At 38.0% G+C, this 14889-nt stretch overlaps 1 protein-coding gene across 2 annotated transcripts; it reads left to right on the top strand.

Moving 5' to 3' along the window:
* Positions 1–3900: 3900 nt before the first annotated feature.
* Positions 3901–14299, top strand: LOC109029917 (zinc finger CCHC domain-containing protein 24). Of its 2 annotated transcripts, XR_011899499.1 has the most exons (4): positions 3901–5039; positions 6778–7090; positions 9177–9217; positions 12529–14299. XR_011899499.1 is itself a non-coding variant. In XM_019040622.2 (2 exons), the coding sequence occupies exons 1-2, from the start codon at positions 5031–5033 to the stop codon at positions 7072–7074; spliced, it is 306 nt and encodes a 101-aa protein (XP_018896167.1). In that variant the 5' UTR covers positions 3901–5030; the 3' UTR covers positions 7075–8860. The 2 variants fall into 2 exon arrangements, 1 of the variants encoding a protein (XP_018896167.1); XM_019040622.2 differs by lacking the exons at positions 9177–9217; positions 12529–14299 and having other exon boundaries at positions 6778–8860.
* The last annotated feature ends 590 nt before the right edge of the window (positions 14300–14889 follow it).

Below are 14889 nucleotides of genomic sequence, written 5' to 3'. Positions count from 1 at the left end.
TGGATATGCTGACTTCCAGACCCCACTTCCGATACTCTTCTACTAACTTACCTTTTTCCCTGTCCGGTCACAAATATTAAGAAGCAAAACTGCCGTGATACTGATACAAATAACTTACTAAAAATATTTCTATTTTGTTCCCAGGTGGTGCATTCCAGGAATCGAGAATAAGAAACATGGACCGCAAGATAAAAAAAGAAGACTTTCCTGACTACAGTGCGATAAAAAAAGAAGACTTTCCCGACGGCAGTGCGAAATCCACCTCCGCTCTACCCATCGCATGCATCAGGGCAGACAGAAATTATAGTATTTTAAAGAGAGTTAAGGGTAGGGTTGTATTCCTCACCGGAATTGAAGAATGGAGGTGTTACAGTAAGTCTGGCATTAGGTTCCATTTCGACATCAGCGACAAAACTGGAAGCATTCGAGTCAACGCTTGGAACGCTGCTGCAGAATTCGCCGGGAGTATAATTGAGCGGGGAAAGTCAGTAGAATTAAACAATGTACTAATTTGTTTCCGAAATAAACATTATAATAATTTAGACCACGAATTTGAACTGTTAATACCGGAGCACACCTTCTGTAAATGCACCTTGCGAGAGATAAGTCAAAAAATTGATGTACTGGAAGAGAAGTGCTCTTTTACAGAGTTATCAGAAGTAAAAAACGTACCAAAATTTACGTACTTCAGCATTTTCGGCAAAATCACTGCAATCTCCGAACCTTTTTCGGGTCAAGGGCCGAAATTAAATGATTATGAAGGGCACTACTTAGATGTTGAAGATAAAAATGGGACTGTTGTGAAAGTTGCAGTGTTTAATAAATATTTTCCGGTAACGGAAAACATCAAGGGGAAAATCATTACAATTTTCCGATGCAAATATTCTCCAACGAACAGCTCAATTTGCGTTACGGGAGCATACGTACTTTTAGACGGTGTTCGTGTCATTTAATTGTCCCTTTCTCTATGTGTGTACATCAAAACTAACTTCGTGTAAAATTCGCCTACGGCACTGAAGCTTTGTTGTTTCACGATGTTATTATTTTCCATCTCATGAGGACCGACTAAACTGTGCTTATGTTTTTTGAACACTCAAATTTTGAGAAAATCGTCCAACAAGAAGGTTTATTTTTTCCTGTTACTGTTGAAGTTTTTTCCTCTATAAATCTTAAGTACTGCAAGTACTTACTGTGTTAAAATAATAGTTTTAAGTTTGACTGTTTGTAAGGCGTCGAATCGACTTAATGGTGATATTAGAACTTAGAGCTGCTAATTTTTTCAGTAAAATTATAGATCTCAAGTCTTCAAAACTTGTTACTTTGTGACTGACAAATGTTTAATTAGTATTTTGTGGTAAAAGAATTATCGTACCAATCGTTTTACCTAAATTTGATCTAAAGATGCAAATTACCCACTTATTATTGAAGGATGCTTTGAAAAATAAGTTGAAGGAAATAGAGCATTCTCAGATTTCCGCGTAAATATTAGGGAAAAATTGTCACAATTTTCGCACTTCATCTCGACCGTCAGCTTTCCATTCACTCTTCAATCTCCTAATATCGTCGCTCCTCTGGCGTGAGGGAGGGTATATCTTAATTTTCGTGTGAGCCCTGTTCTCTGTAGAACTCTGTGCTTTCTAGAGCTCATGCTAAAACATAGGTACATTTTTACGTCAGAGGAGCGACGATGTATGCCTGTGTCCGTTCTGCACTTTACACATAAGTGCCTTGATTTTTTCACTCTCCTTCCTCCTCGATAAATCAATTTTTATTATCATTGTCTTTTTCTGTGGACATACACATGGATAGGAGTTACTCTTCCTAATTTATCTCGTACCTTGATCTATCGATTTTGACTCTTAAATGTTTTTTTTTTTACCTTGCGAGAAAAAGAACAGCAAGTATGAAAATAGATGGTATTACCTTTTGGGAAAACTTTAATAAACTGCCTTGGTTATTTTTTTTTCTTTCCTCTTTCCTCTCTTCTGTCTATGTAATGAAAAATCATTTATGCTACTTAACTTTTAATTTTTGAGGACTGACGCTACAATACATGCATTTTAGTTCCATTTAACTTTAGTTTTTTGTAATTCTGTCGTAGAAGATTGTAATGATGTAAATTTGTATTGTTCCGATTGTTTCATTGATTTATTGCTGCAAATTGCCGATTAAAAAAACAGACTCAATTCGACAAAAACCCTTCAAGATTTTTTCATCTCATGATTTTGACAAACCTCAAGACTTCATAACATGTCATGTCTTTAATTCTGCTTTATTCATGTTTTTTTTTTTTTATGTAAGCAAACTTTACATTCGTTCAATTTGTGAGAAGCATTCCTCAAAATATCTGTTGTGAGAAGTAGTAGCCCACGTTTCTCATACGTGTATCCTACTCATCTGTTTGCGCTAATGTATGAAACAGAGTCTTCTCTTCGGGAGAAGGGAAAGAATATTCGCAGGGCCCTAATAACAGCGCACTCTGACTAGTTCCACATTCAATAATATCACTCTGTTCTTCTTTCATTCTTTGTTCGTGTTAGTTGCTGGTTAGTTTGGAATGTTTGATTATTTTGTTCTCAAGTAGAGTTCATCCGCTACCACTCATCAAAAAGCAGGAATGATTGTAAAATGTATGTTTTTGTGCCTTAATTTAGTCTACTTCTTCTTTTGTAATAGATTCCATTCAAATGTGTTCCTTTTAAGATTTTTTACCATTTTTAAAATTTTGATGTCACAATAGAGTTCCTGCATGTTTCGGGGATTTACAATTTGAGTACTGCACTTCATCAAAATTTCGCGAAAATTAAGACGAAACCACTGGTTTTGTCTGAAATCAACTCCTAAGCTCAAAAAAGCTCTCAAAGTTTATATTCCACGTCACGTTGAGAGTCCACCTTTAGGTGTAGTCAAAAACTCTCCATGCACAGATAGGGAACAAATGCATTGGCAGGATTGCCACGTTACCAGTCTTGGAGTTCCCAAACAAAATGGCAACCCTACTAATGCATTTCCTCTGTGCATAGAGAGTTTGATCATATATAGAGGTGAAGGACTCTCAACGTAGCGTGGGATATATATTACGACCTGAATTTTGGGAGCTTTTTTTTGAGCTTGAGAGTTGATTTCAGAAAAAACCAATGGCACCATCGTGTTTCTCGCAAAATTTTACTTGAAGCGAAGAATTTAAATCGCAAATCTTGACACATGCAAGAACTCCATTGATAATTTTTTTACATAAATTGCTTAAATGTATTTTGTAATGTAAGAAGAATTAATATATCAATTGTTACTCATTCACAACTAAATTTTGAATCCACCCTGTAGTTAATAAAAAAGCTAAACCTTTTCTATGTTCTTAAAAAAACATGAGATAGTTAAAACTCAAATAGTGATTTGGATGTGCTAAAATGTGAGCACCACGATACTTTATCCAGTGCAAAACTTAGCTCGTATTGAGATCATCGCAGGAAAAAAGCGTCGCCGTCCTTAACAAAACCAGTAGTCTCAAAAAACCAGTTTTGGCACGTTTTTATTGTAAAATTTGTCGTAACAGAAATGATTAATGTACCAAAACCGTTACCAATTTTGAGGATTTTTCATACGTATGCTCTGCTCATTTATTTCCTGTAAACGAAAAAAAAAAAAAAAATTGAAAATTCTCAGGAGACACAAAGAATTGCCCAGTAGATGAAGGAGTTACTACAAAATAGAACTTTACCTTGCCACACTGTGAACGTCTAGGCCTAGGCCTAAGTAGTTATCCTTTGCATCAAAAAACTTTTATTTGGTGTAACTTCTTTTCTTTACCTACTAGGCAGTTTTCCCTGTTTCCTGAACATTTTCATTCTTTCGAGTCGGTTTGTTTTCATTCTCAATTATTCAAATGTGTTTGACACTTACTCGACGATGTACCTATATACATATTTCTAGCACTACAGCTTACGGCATTATATTCATCTTCAGTGCAAAAAAGGTGATTCATGAGATAAGATTTGGCAACCTTGCAAACACTAAGATGCCCGATCATCAGGGCAGTTGGGGAACCTTTTCGGCGTCCAAATTGGATTAACCTCCCGAACTGACTTTCAAGTTCAAGCCCACTTGACAGCAGACAAAAAGCTCTCCTACCGAGCTTTCCGAGGCTTCAAGTTCTCTTCGCAAGAGTGGAAGCTCGGATTGCGAGATTTATTGGATTAAATTACGAATCCAGACTATAATAATTTTACAACTTCTTTTCATTTCTCTTGCCTCGCGTAGTGCTTGAACTCATCGCACGAGGCAATATAAGAGAGAGACAAAACAGAGAGAATGGAGGAAAAAGAAACTCTCCGAGATCCCGATGATCCTGAAAATAACATTATATTTCATGATATTACATTGTGCAGAATTTTCGAGTTTGGATTATTGGAGAGATGGATGTAAAGTTTCAAAATCGCAGATAACTCCGGTTCTTTTGATAGACTCAGCTCCTAAAAGAGGATACTACATACCCTCAGGGGTGTTCATATTAGAGCGCGTACCTAATGCTAAATTCTTATGAGCTTTCTCATCACTAATTATCAAATTCCTCCGGCCCTCTGGTAATCATAGACGAAGAGTTCGGTCGAGTTACAAAGTAGGCAAAATAAACATATCAGTTTCAACATTGTTGTCTGCCTTGTGTAAATTTTAAGGAGCACAAATGCTGGTTATCGCGATATTTCTAGCGTCAATCCTTTAATTGATTAACTTTTTAAACGTGATTTTACAAGATCATTTTTCATTCATATTTCTAAGAATGAGTCATACTCGATACGTTTCTGAGACCCTACCGGCATTATGATAGTCAAGAATCGTGTTTGGCGATAACACCAAAAAATGGTAATTTTGAAAAATCTGACAACCTCGTTACTCTCGGCGGCTGTTGGTAGAGTATGGCATTCGTGCCATTACAGTTCTGAACGTTGACCATTCAAGATCTTGCCTCTTTTTTGCATGTTAATCGATCAGTGGCTTTGTTTTTTCATCAGTTAATTGAATCGATTTTTGTTATGAATACGGTAAGGCGAGTTTTTTTTTTCAATTTTTACTTTACTGTTTACTATCGCAGTATACATCATTATTGTCATTTCATCCGATTTTATCAATATTTCTTTCTACCGGTGTAACTGAAGGATGAAAGGCTCATAAATTGTCAATATTCCTTGGTGGGATTGTTTTGTCTTTATATGATATTGAATCCAAATTTTGATTTAGAGGGGAATTTGCATGGACACCTCCGAGGCACATGAAGAAAAAAGACCGATGGAAGATGCAAATAACTTGATCATATACTTATCATATCACATAGGTACTCGTACTTTTGACATACTATTTTGCCTACTAATTTATCCTCTAATTGAATGGTGACCTCTTCAAATATATTTGCTTTTCACAATTTCCTATTCAAGAAAAGCCAGTCCGCCTTCATTTAAAACATATACAGTATGGGTTGCTATGGAGCATGAAAAATTGTATTATATTGACATTGAGTGATGCCAAAAATAGTAGTATAAATTAGTCTTCTCGGATTCTCAGAGACAAGGGAGAGCAGAAAATGCGAAAATTTGACGAATTTACAAAAATACATTAGTATGTAATCATTAACCCCAGATAGATCGGCATATCGATGGCTGAGGTATAATACTATGACTATCTGCAAACTGACGATTTTGCAGGACGAAGAAAAAGCTTCACCTACTTTTATTATTTTGAGCTTAGATTTGCACATTTTTTGAATATACTATACAACGTCTCAGTCACTAGGGAACCAAATCCAAAATCAGAGAAACGAACCTATACTTCACTGTGAGGTGGAGTGCTTTTCGACGGTGGAACTTCAAAAATGCGTATATCGGTTGAGTTGTTTCAAAATCTCCGCTCTTGTTTAATATTTAATAGGAGATCAAACCTACATCATGACTTGAAATTTTCACAGAATATTCTTCACATTGAGAGGAATAATCGCCGAAGTTTTTGAAAAATTACGTTCAGTGGTTTTCCGATAGAAAGAATAAGAAAATAAAATATAACGAGAAGTTTGCAAGCTGCAAACCGAGATGCGCAATTCTGCAGTTACACCATCGTTTTGGAGCTCACCAAAGCAACTCATTTGCCGAAAAACTTCATTCATATCTGTTTCACGTGCTTCAACCCTCAGCAGAACCGTAGCGTGATGATTCAACTGAATGTGTCTTTAATTTTACCAAACATCAAATTCGTACAATGGAGATGTTGCATGTGTGAAGAATTTGCGATTTGATTATTAATTCTTCTGTAAAAGTTCGCGAGGAACACGATAGTGCCACTTGTTTCCTCTGATATTAACTCCCAAGCTCAAAAAAAGCTCTCAAGTTGAGGCCAAAATGGAGGGGGAATCCAATGCTATCCTGAGAGTCCACCTCTACATCACAACGAACTCTCCATGCAAAGATAGGGAGCAAATACATTAGCAGGGATGCCACGTTTTCGGTTTTAGAGTCCCTAAATAAAGTGGCAGCCCTGTCAATTTATTTGCTCCCTATCTTTGCATGGAGAGTTCGTCTTGATATAGAGGTGGACTCTCAGGATAGCGCGGGATATCCCCTCCATTTTGGCCTCAACTTGAGAGCTTTTTTTGAGCTTGGGAGTGACTTCAGAGAAAACCAGTGGCACCATCGTGTTTCTCGCGAACTTTTACATAAGAATCAATGGTCAAATCGCAAATTTCTCACGCATGCAACATTGCAACATCTCCATTCTGGCGTCCTTAACTTACAGAACAAACCATTGGGTTCCGGTGACGGGAAGACGCCGTACCAAGGGAGCTCCCGATGTTTCGGCGAGTACCGGTGTCCGAAGTGTCGCCGCGTTTGGATGTCGAGCAACAGCTGGGCCAACATGGGCCAAGAATGTCAGAGTTGCAAAATCAACGTCTACCCGCACAAGCAGAAGCCCTTGCAGAAACCGGAGGGCCTCGACAAGTCCGACTTGAACAAAGCTCATCCCCAAGAGCTCTGTGAGAAGTGTAAGCAGTTGGGTCACTACTGCCGTCAACGGTACTACAAACGCTGGTGAGCGTGTAAACAGACCGGTGAGTCGTCACCGACATCCCTCGACAATTTCGTCAAATGTGAGGGGGAACCTGCAAATGTGTGGAAAAAGAGTGAGGGTGACGAAATGTTTTTTTTTCCCTTGGGGGTGGGAGGGGAATAACTAAATTTTCAGCACAACGTAAACTACCTGGGAGAAGGAATAATTAGCTCCAATCGAGAGTATATTAAAAACTTCATTTTTAAATCCTCCGTTCTCAATAGCATAATTTTTTTAAATCCATTTTACACCTCTTAAAAATATGAAAAATTAGCTTTGTACGAAGGTAAAATAAAGGTTTCATTCAATTTATCACTGGCATTTTTTCCTTATATTTATCTTGCACCCCTTCGAATGGGAAAAGGATTCAGCGGATTAAGGGCCTATAGACATGGAGGTTTTATACAATATGCATTAAACAAAATTGAGTCCGTTATCAAAAGCATAAACAGATTTTCTTGACAGTTCCTCGGTTGCACTTAGAATAATACCAGTTATGTACTCAAGTACGTCGAAAGAATTAATTTAAGACACCAAACAAACTTTCAGAAGTGACAACAAAAGTTTCCTTGTTGTGATGCAATTTTTCTGAATACGACGAGAAAATTCATCTCGACAATGATCCTTTGTAGGGTCTCAACGGGAATTGCTTTTGCTCAAGGTGAATACTGGCTTTTCCAACTCAAAAAAAGTGTTCCTGAGTGCTACCAGAAATGTCAAGTAAAGCTGGTCCTTGAACCAGATTTATTCTGGCTGTGGGTCTCTTTGCCATGTCATACAATAATGCTGAGGACATGTTAAAAAGATCTGGAGCGATACAACTGCACACGTGCTGACTGCATTATTAAACGAAAAAGCGATGCAAATTATTCACCTACGCGTCTTCGTTTAATAACTTCTTACACATCTTTCAGCAAAATTAATAATAGTGCGTAAATAATACTTTCCTAGAAAAACAAGTAAAAATTTTGAAACAATTTTAAAAAGTGAAAAAATTGGGATTTTTTAATTGGATCACTGACGTTTCCTGCATGCCTAATAATTTGGAAAAATCAGAATAGATATGTAGGAGAGATATTGAGATTGCACATATCTGCCTTCAATCGACAAAGTAGGCCAAAAAACATCACATCCTGCAGAAATAGTTATATGATTTCATAGATTCAAGTCTTGAATTCATAATTCGACCTACATATTTAGAAACTAGCTCTGTTTTTCGATTCAAATCCTTTTGATTGACAATAAATGAATAAAATAATAACAATTCACTCCCAAGTTACCGAAGAAAGATAGTACTCCCCCAGCCTTCATACGAGAAATGTCACTGAATTCGACCACGACCCACGACCCCACGACCACCGAACTATTCAGGTAAGTATGATCAGAAAATGTGACGCATTACATCGTGTGGGTAGACCTTTGTTGCACACATTCTCTCATTTTTGTCCTTAGCACATCAGCAATTAGTCTTGGTCACACTAGCGACACTTTTGTCAATAGTATCAACGGGAAATGACGTCATTATCGGTCAATTTGTGTCAATATTTGGTAACCAGCTAAGTATTAATGGACTGGCTGTCACTACTTTTCAGTTTATTTTATTGACAAAGAAACTGATAGTGTGCGTCTTATAAAGCTATCACCGTGAACGTGAATCTGTCTTTCTTGATTTGTGCCAAACGTTGCCTAGCAACCTAAATTGGTGTAGCTGCCCAGACACTCCTGTCAGATTTGCAACCTGAATAGCGTGCACGCATGATTTCTGATAGAATCCTAGATTATCAATCCGAAATACGACAACGGGGCCTCTCGAGATACAACATTGTCCGTGGTCAGTATCCGTTGAAACAAATTTAAACAAAAAGACGGCGTCTCATTTCATCTGGCAGCTTGCTGTGGGCGGTTGCGGATAGTTCCGTCTTATTTTCCAAGTTCGTTAATCACTGTTAGTTAATCACTGATAGTTAATCACTGATCATTCTTCTGTTCTCCTTGCTATTGTTTACGGTGATCGGTGATTTAGTTGTCTATAACTTTAAGAACATAGGTGCATCATTCTGGTATCAAGTGGTTTATTTTGTTTTTAGGTTTCAGAATCAGGAGCACCATGCCGCGAAAGAATAAAAAGGTATAAGTGCGTTTAACTTTTTCCTTTTCATTATTTGCTGTATTCACACTATGAGTCATTCACATGCATGTTCATCGATAATCCAGCACTTACAAAAAAAAAATAATAGCTACTCATATTGGAGATAATTAGAGTTCGTCGATTCGTAGATATACAAAGTGTAGACTTAGGTAGGCAGGTAGACTTAGTGTAGTAGACTCGTGTTTTTATGGTTTCAGCTCATAGATCAGCAAAAATTAATATGATTTACATCCAAACGTCCAATGTTATCGGAGATATATCGCCCATCGAAAAACTATGAAATTATCTACGTCACCGCGGCAGTGCATACCGTGGTTTCTTCTACCTTGGTTTCATCCGTCTTCTACGTCGAGCTACTTGTGCAAATGAGGTATATCACTGATAGATGAAACCAAAGTGGGTGAAACCATAGTATTCACTACAATGGATGGCGTCATACGCCTTTTTTAATTTGTGATATTTTCGTCAATTAGACATGAAACTAGGCGTTTGGACAGATGTCAATATTGTTTGCTGATCCGTAAGATTAAACCATCCAAACACGATTCTGTGACTGGCGCAACTAACCCATTCTGGGAATACATATTAATAAGTATGATGAAAATTTAATAGTTCATGCACGTAAAATTAAGCAACACTTGGATGCTCCTGCCGAGTTCCTCTTTCGCAAGACAGTACGGCTATTTGTACGTATTTCTGCCAAACGTAACTGTGTGCATTAAGACATGAGCCCTGAGACCTATAAGAATATATGCATAACAAGGCTCACGTCACAATGCACATAGTTCCGTTTAACAGATATGCGTCTATTTGTAGTTGCACTGATTACTGTTACTTATCGTGCGGTATCGTTACTCCATTCTGCCGTGATAGCGAAGAGAGCAGAAAGTGCAGCTGGGATGAACCTCGAGACACATAAAAGCATGTGCTAACCATCAGTGGCGTGGCGTGCTTTGCGATATATCGATTGATTTGCCATTTAAACCGATGTTAAAGAATCGATTACTAAGGTGTTCGCTGCGAACACCCTGTTTATCGATCCTTTTCCATAGGTTTAAATGCCGTATCAATCAATACATCGCAAATAACGCCACGCCACTGATAACCATGGCTCACACAGAAATGCACTTACTGCTCTCTACGCTATCACGGCAGTATTGTCATGCCTACAGCGTGTGATGAGTCCTATTGTTTATGTGATTCAATAATTTTCAGGGTTGTTCCATCTACCATTGAAACTGGGCCCAGAATGAAATCTCCTCATCTTTTCAGGTATCAAAGGGCATGGTCAGGGACACCCAAAAATGGTTGAATTTTTTCCAAATTCCCCCCTGGGGAGGGGGGGCGGGGGGTTATATGAAAAACGGTTTTTTGGCTATAACTTTTGAACGGTTTAAGATATCGATTTGAACTTTTTTTTAAATGAAAGGTCGTTTAAAGAGCTTTCTTTTGGTATATTATGTCTAATAGTTAGGTCAATTTTTGACCAATTTATGGCCTGTCAAAAATTTTCCATGAGTCTAAAAATCAGATTTCTGTAGTTTAGAGCAGCGACGATCGCATGCAGATGAACAAAAAACTGTTCAACTTATAGTCCTCTCTCTGACGGTTAAAATGAGCCCAAGATCATCTTGGGGAAACGATTTGTCTCCGAGTTATGCTTCTTCAAAGTTGGCGCGGCGGGGTCCGCTTCCGCGGGGCAGCGCTCCGGAGTACGATAGTTCACTCCCAACCCCCTCCGGCCCTCCCGTCATGCCACGCGACGCAAACCGAGGAAGACTACCTTTAATGATCATTTGAACAGATAAATGCACACAATATACGCTATTATGTTGTACAAGTATTATTAAAATTATATTGAAAACGCTCTATAAAATGAGAAGCAATATACCTGGATCCGGCACTGTGGTGTTAATTTGCCGCAAAGAATATATATATATTTTTTTAAATTGGTCCATCTTTCAAGTATAACGCAGGCTTTAAAATTTAGTAAAATTGCGTCGCCCATTGTTGCAATATGACGTCGTAACTATACTGTGGTATTTGTTTTACGGGCGCTATCACAAAAAACCAGCGCCTTCAGCCTTTTTGAACGAGTGCTTCCCTCTCAGTAAAGTCGATTTTGGCTTATCAGACGACGAAGATGAGGATGAAAATGCGGATCACACTGCCGATGATCCTATGGATTGCGGTGATGATTAATTCGGTGAGATTCCACTCTTCTATTTATTATATTAATATAAATATAATTTTAATAATACTTGTACAACATAATAGCGTATATTGTGTGCATTTATCTGTTCAAATGATCATTAAAGGTAGTCTTCCTCGGTTTGCGTCGCGTGGCATGACGGGAGGGCCGGAGGGGGTTGGGAGTGAACTATCGTACTCCGGAGCGCTGCCCCGCGGAAGCGGACCCCGCCGCGCCAACTTTGAAGAAGCATAACTCGGAGACAAATCGTTTCCCCAAGATGATCTTGGGCTCATTTTAACCGTCAGAGAGAGGACTATAAGTTGAACAGTTTTTTGTTCATCTGCATGCGATCGTCGCTGCTCTAAACTACAGAAATCTGATTTTTGGACTCATGGAAAATTTTTGACAGGCCATAAATTGGTCAAAAATTGACCTAACTATTAGACATAATATACCAAAAGAAAGCTCTTTAAACGACCTTTCATTTAAAAAAAAGTTCAAATCGATATCTCAAACCGTTCAAAAGTTATAGCCAAAAAACCGTTTTTCATATAACCCCCCGCCCCCCCTCCCCAGGGGGGAATTTGGAAAAAATTCAACCATTTTTGGGTGTCCCTGACCATGCCCTTTGATACCTGAAAAGATGAGGAGATTTCATTCTGGGCCCAGTTTCAATGGTAGATGGAAGTACTTCAATCACGGGAGTCCTTTGGCCTACTGATATCAGCTTAAGGAAAGCCAATAGCGTATTTTTATCAGCACATCGCGGAACACGACGAAACATTTCAAAGAAAAATCAGGTTTCCTATGAACTTTGTTGATAGCTCAGGATAAAATAGAAAAATTGTGTATTTTCTTCGGAATATGCACTAAACAGGATAAAAAAACCTAAGAATACATATAAATCTTTTCATCACGTTCCATCTTTTGACACTAGTCCATTGTGATCATTTATCTGCCTTAATTTCTTGGCGCAACATTAATTTGATTAGTGATTTTTATCTATTAAACCAAATAGACATTGCTTTTATGTTGAACACTGTATACTGACTTATGTACTTGGAATTTTTTTTTTTTTTTTTTTTTTTTTTTTCAGAATAAACCTGCATCAGCAGAGGGAAATAAAACACCGTATCAGGGGCGCAGACGGTGTTTCGGAGAGTATAAATGTCCAAAATGTGAAAAATGTTGGTCTTCTGGAAACAGTTGGGCCAACACAGCCCAAAAGTGTTCAGAGTGTATTGTAAACGTTTATCCTCATCGTCAAAGACCATTAGAAAGACGACCCAGGAGGAAAGATAATCGCAAACCCCACCCACAAGATCTTTGTGGTAAGTGCACAAAATTAGGTTATAATTGTCAAGATCTGAACCTCTAAGATTATCGTCGAGAAAAGTCGTCATGACAGGTTACTGTAAATAATTTCGTAAGTCGCACAGAATTGGTGAAAATTCCAATTTAGAGTATAAGAGATCTCCGAAAGACACATAGGAGTTACTCAAGAGCAAAAGATTCATAGAAACCTCACCAGTAAAACTTCCGTGTTAGGAAGAAATATCAGTGTCTTTCTCAGTTGTGACTATATTTGTATCTTTCAAAATTTAAAAAAATAGCGAAACATAATGATAAGACAAATAAAGCTTTTTCTCAATTTAATTTCTATCAAATTCCCTTCTTCAAATACCTTGCAGTAACCTACATGAAAAAAACGAAAAACGAGCCCTCTTTATAAACAGATGACATCTGATGACAAGATGTCACTGATGACAAGATGTCACCAAGATCACATTTTTTCCCGAAAACACGATTTTCATCAGACAGAAAGTCAACTATATAGCTGTGGTCATGGCTACATTGCTTTCATCTTACTTATTTCGTCATAGATCGTTTTCGATACATCAAAACGGTGAGATTGTATCGATATCGATTGGTTCAACATGTAAACATAGCCTCAAAAGTCAATCGAGTAATCTGAGGAAACGGGGTTTTTCTGATAGATTTTTTAATCTTGTGAGTACAGTAGACTCTGGATTATCCGGCTTCGTACTATCCGGACTCCGGATTATCCGGATCGATTTTGCAACCATGTAACTACGTACGCATTCCGATAAGTGGGCGGATCCGCGGAGAAGCGGTCGCAAGGCATATTGGCGCCTGCAAGGCTGAAGGAATACTTCACGCACTGCGCCAAACAGTGAGGTCGGCGTGGAACGCATTAGCGCCTACTAGATTGCACAAATACTTCTCGCATTACGCCAAACGCAGTGCAGTCAGTTAGTTAGCCTAAAACGCACATTAGCGGCTACAAGACTGCATGAATACTTCTTCACACATTGCGCGCTTTAATAGTTGTATTGTAATTTATCGTTGTCGGCTACCATTCACAATCACCATTGAGTCGTTCAGTTTGGCGTTAACCTTTTAAATTCGTGTTGGTATGTACATGATGTATACTTAATAAGAATACTGTGGTGTTGGTTGGTGGTGTTTGTGTTTACTATTATTATCCGGATTTCTTTTTCATCTGGATCGGGCCCGGCACCAATTAATCCGGATGATCCAGAGTCTACACTCTACTGTACTAAATGGCATCGCAAGGTGAAATATAGTTAGAAATTTTCTGATTTTCAGCTTTTCCGACTGAAATCCTGAAAGTTTTGTTTGAGGTTATGTTCTATTGTTTTGAGCCAAACGATACATCGAACCACTATCGAAAATGATCTATTGCATTTCTCGAGTTGAAAGTTCATGGGGTAAAACCGTCACCATAAGATTCTCGTAAATTTTAGAGAATTTGGGTAAATTGGAGACGCTCACTTGGAGGGTAGAAATATTTCATCATATAAATTTATTGTTATTGATGCGTACCTAATTTATATTTATTTTTTTCTTTGCACATTCATGGTTTTATTCTTCCATGAGACTCGATGTAATAGATTTTCAACCTTCATTTTTACAATCAAAATATTTCTTCTCGGTTGAATTTTTGACGGAAGAAATTGAACGACTAGTTGAACTCAAAACACCTCCAAACCCAATGTCTTCGAACACTTATTCCAATGAGACGACAGCCAACAGGGAAAGAACATGGACGTATTTTTGTCAAATGGAACTACGTGCATTAAGAAATGAGCAGTGAGACCCATAAGAACATATGCATAACAGGGCTCACGTCATAATAAACATAGTTCCATTTGGACTGTATTTTGCAATTTGGACCTATAAATTTTGGCTCATACAAAAAAACACTTATAAGCATAGGAAAACTGATGGCACATACGTTGTTTTTAGTCCGGGACGGAATTTATGGGTCCAAATTGCAAAATGCAGTCCATTTGATAGAAATACGTCCACATGATTGTCGTTACTCGTGAGAAACAGTTGAAACCCCTCAAATAATTTTCACAATTTGACGAGATCAGCCTAACTGCAGTTCTAGTGGCGAGGCGTGAGTGAT

The sequence above is a fragment of the Bemisia tabaci genome, chromosome 3 (genome assembly GCF_918797505.1).
Source record: "Bemisia tabaci chromosome 3, PGI_BMITA_v3".
Lineage (NCBI taxonomy): Eukaryota > Metazoa > Arthropoda > Insecta > Hemiptera > Aleyrodidae > Bemisia > Bemisia tabaci.
The sequence above is the reverse complement of the archived record's forward strand: the minus strand, read 5'-3'. Positions and strand labels throughout refer to the sequence as shown.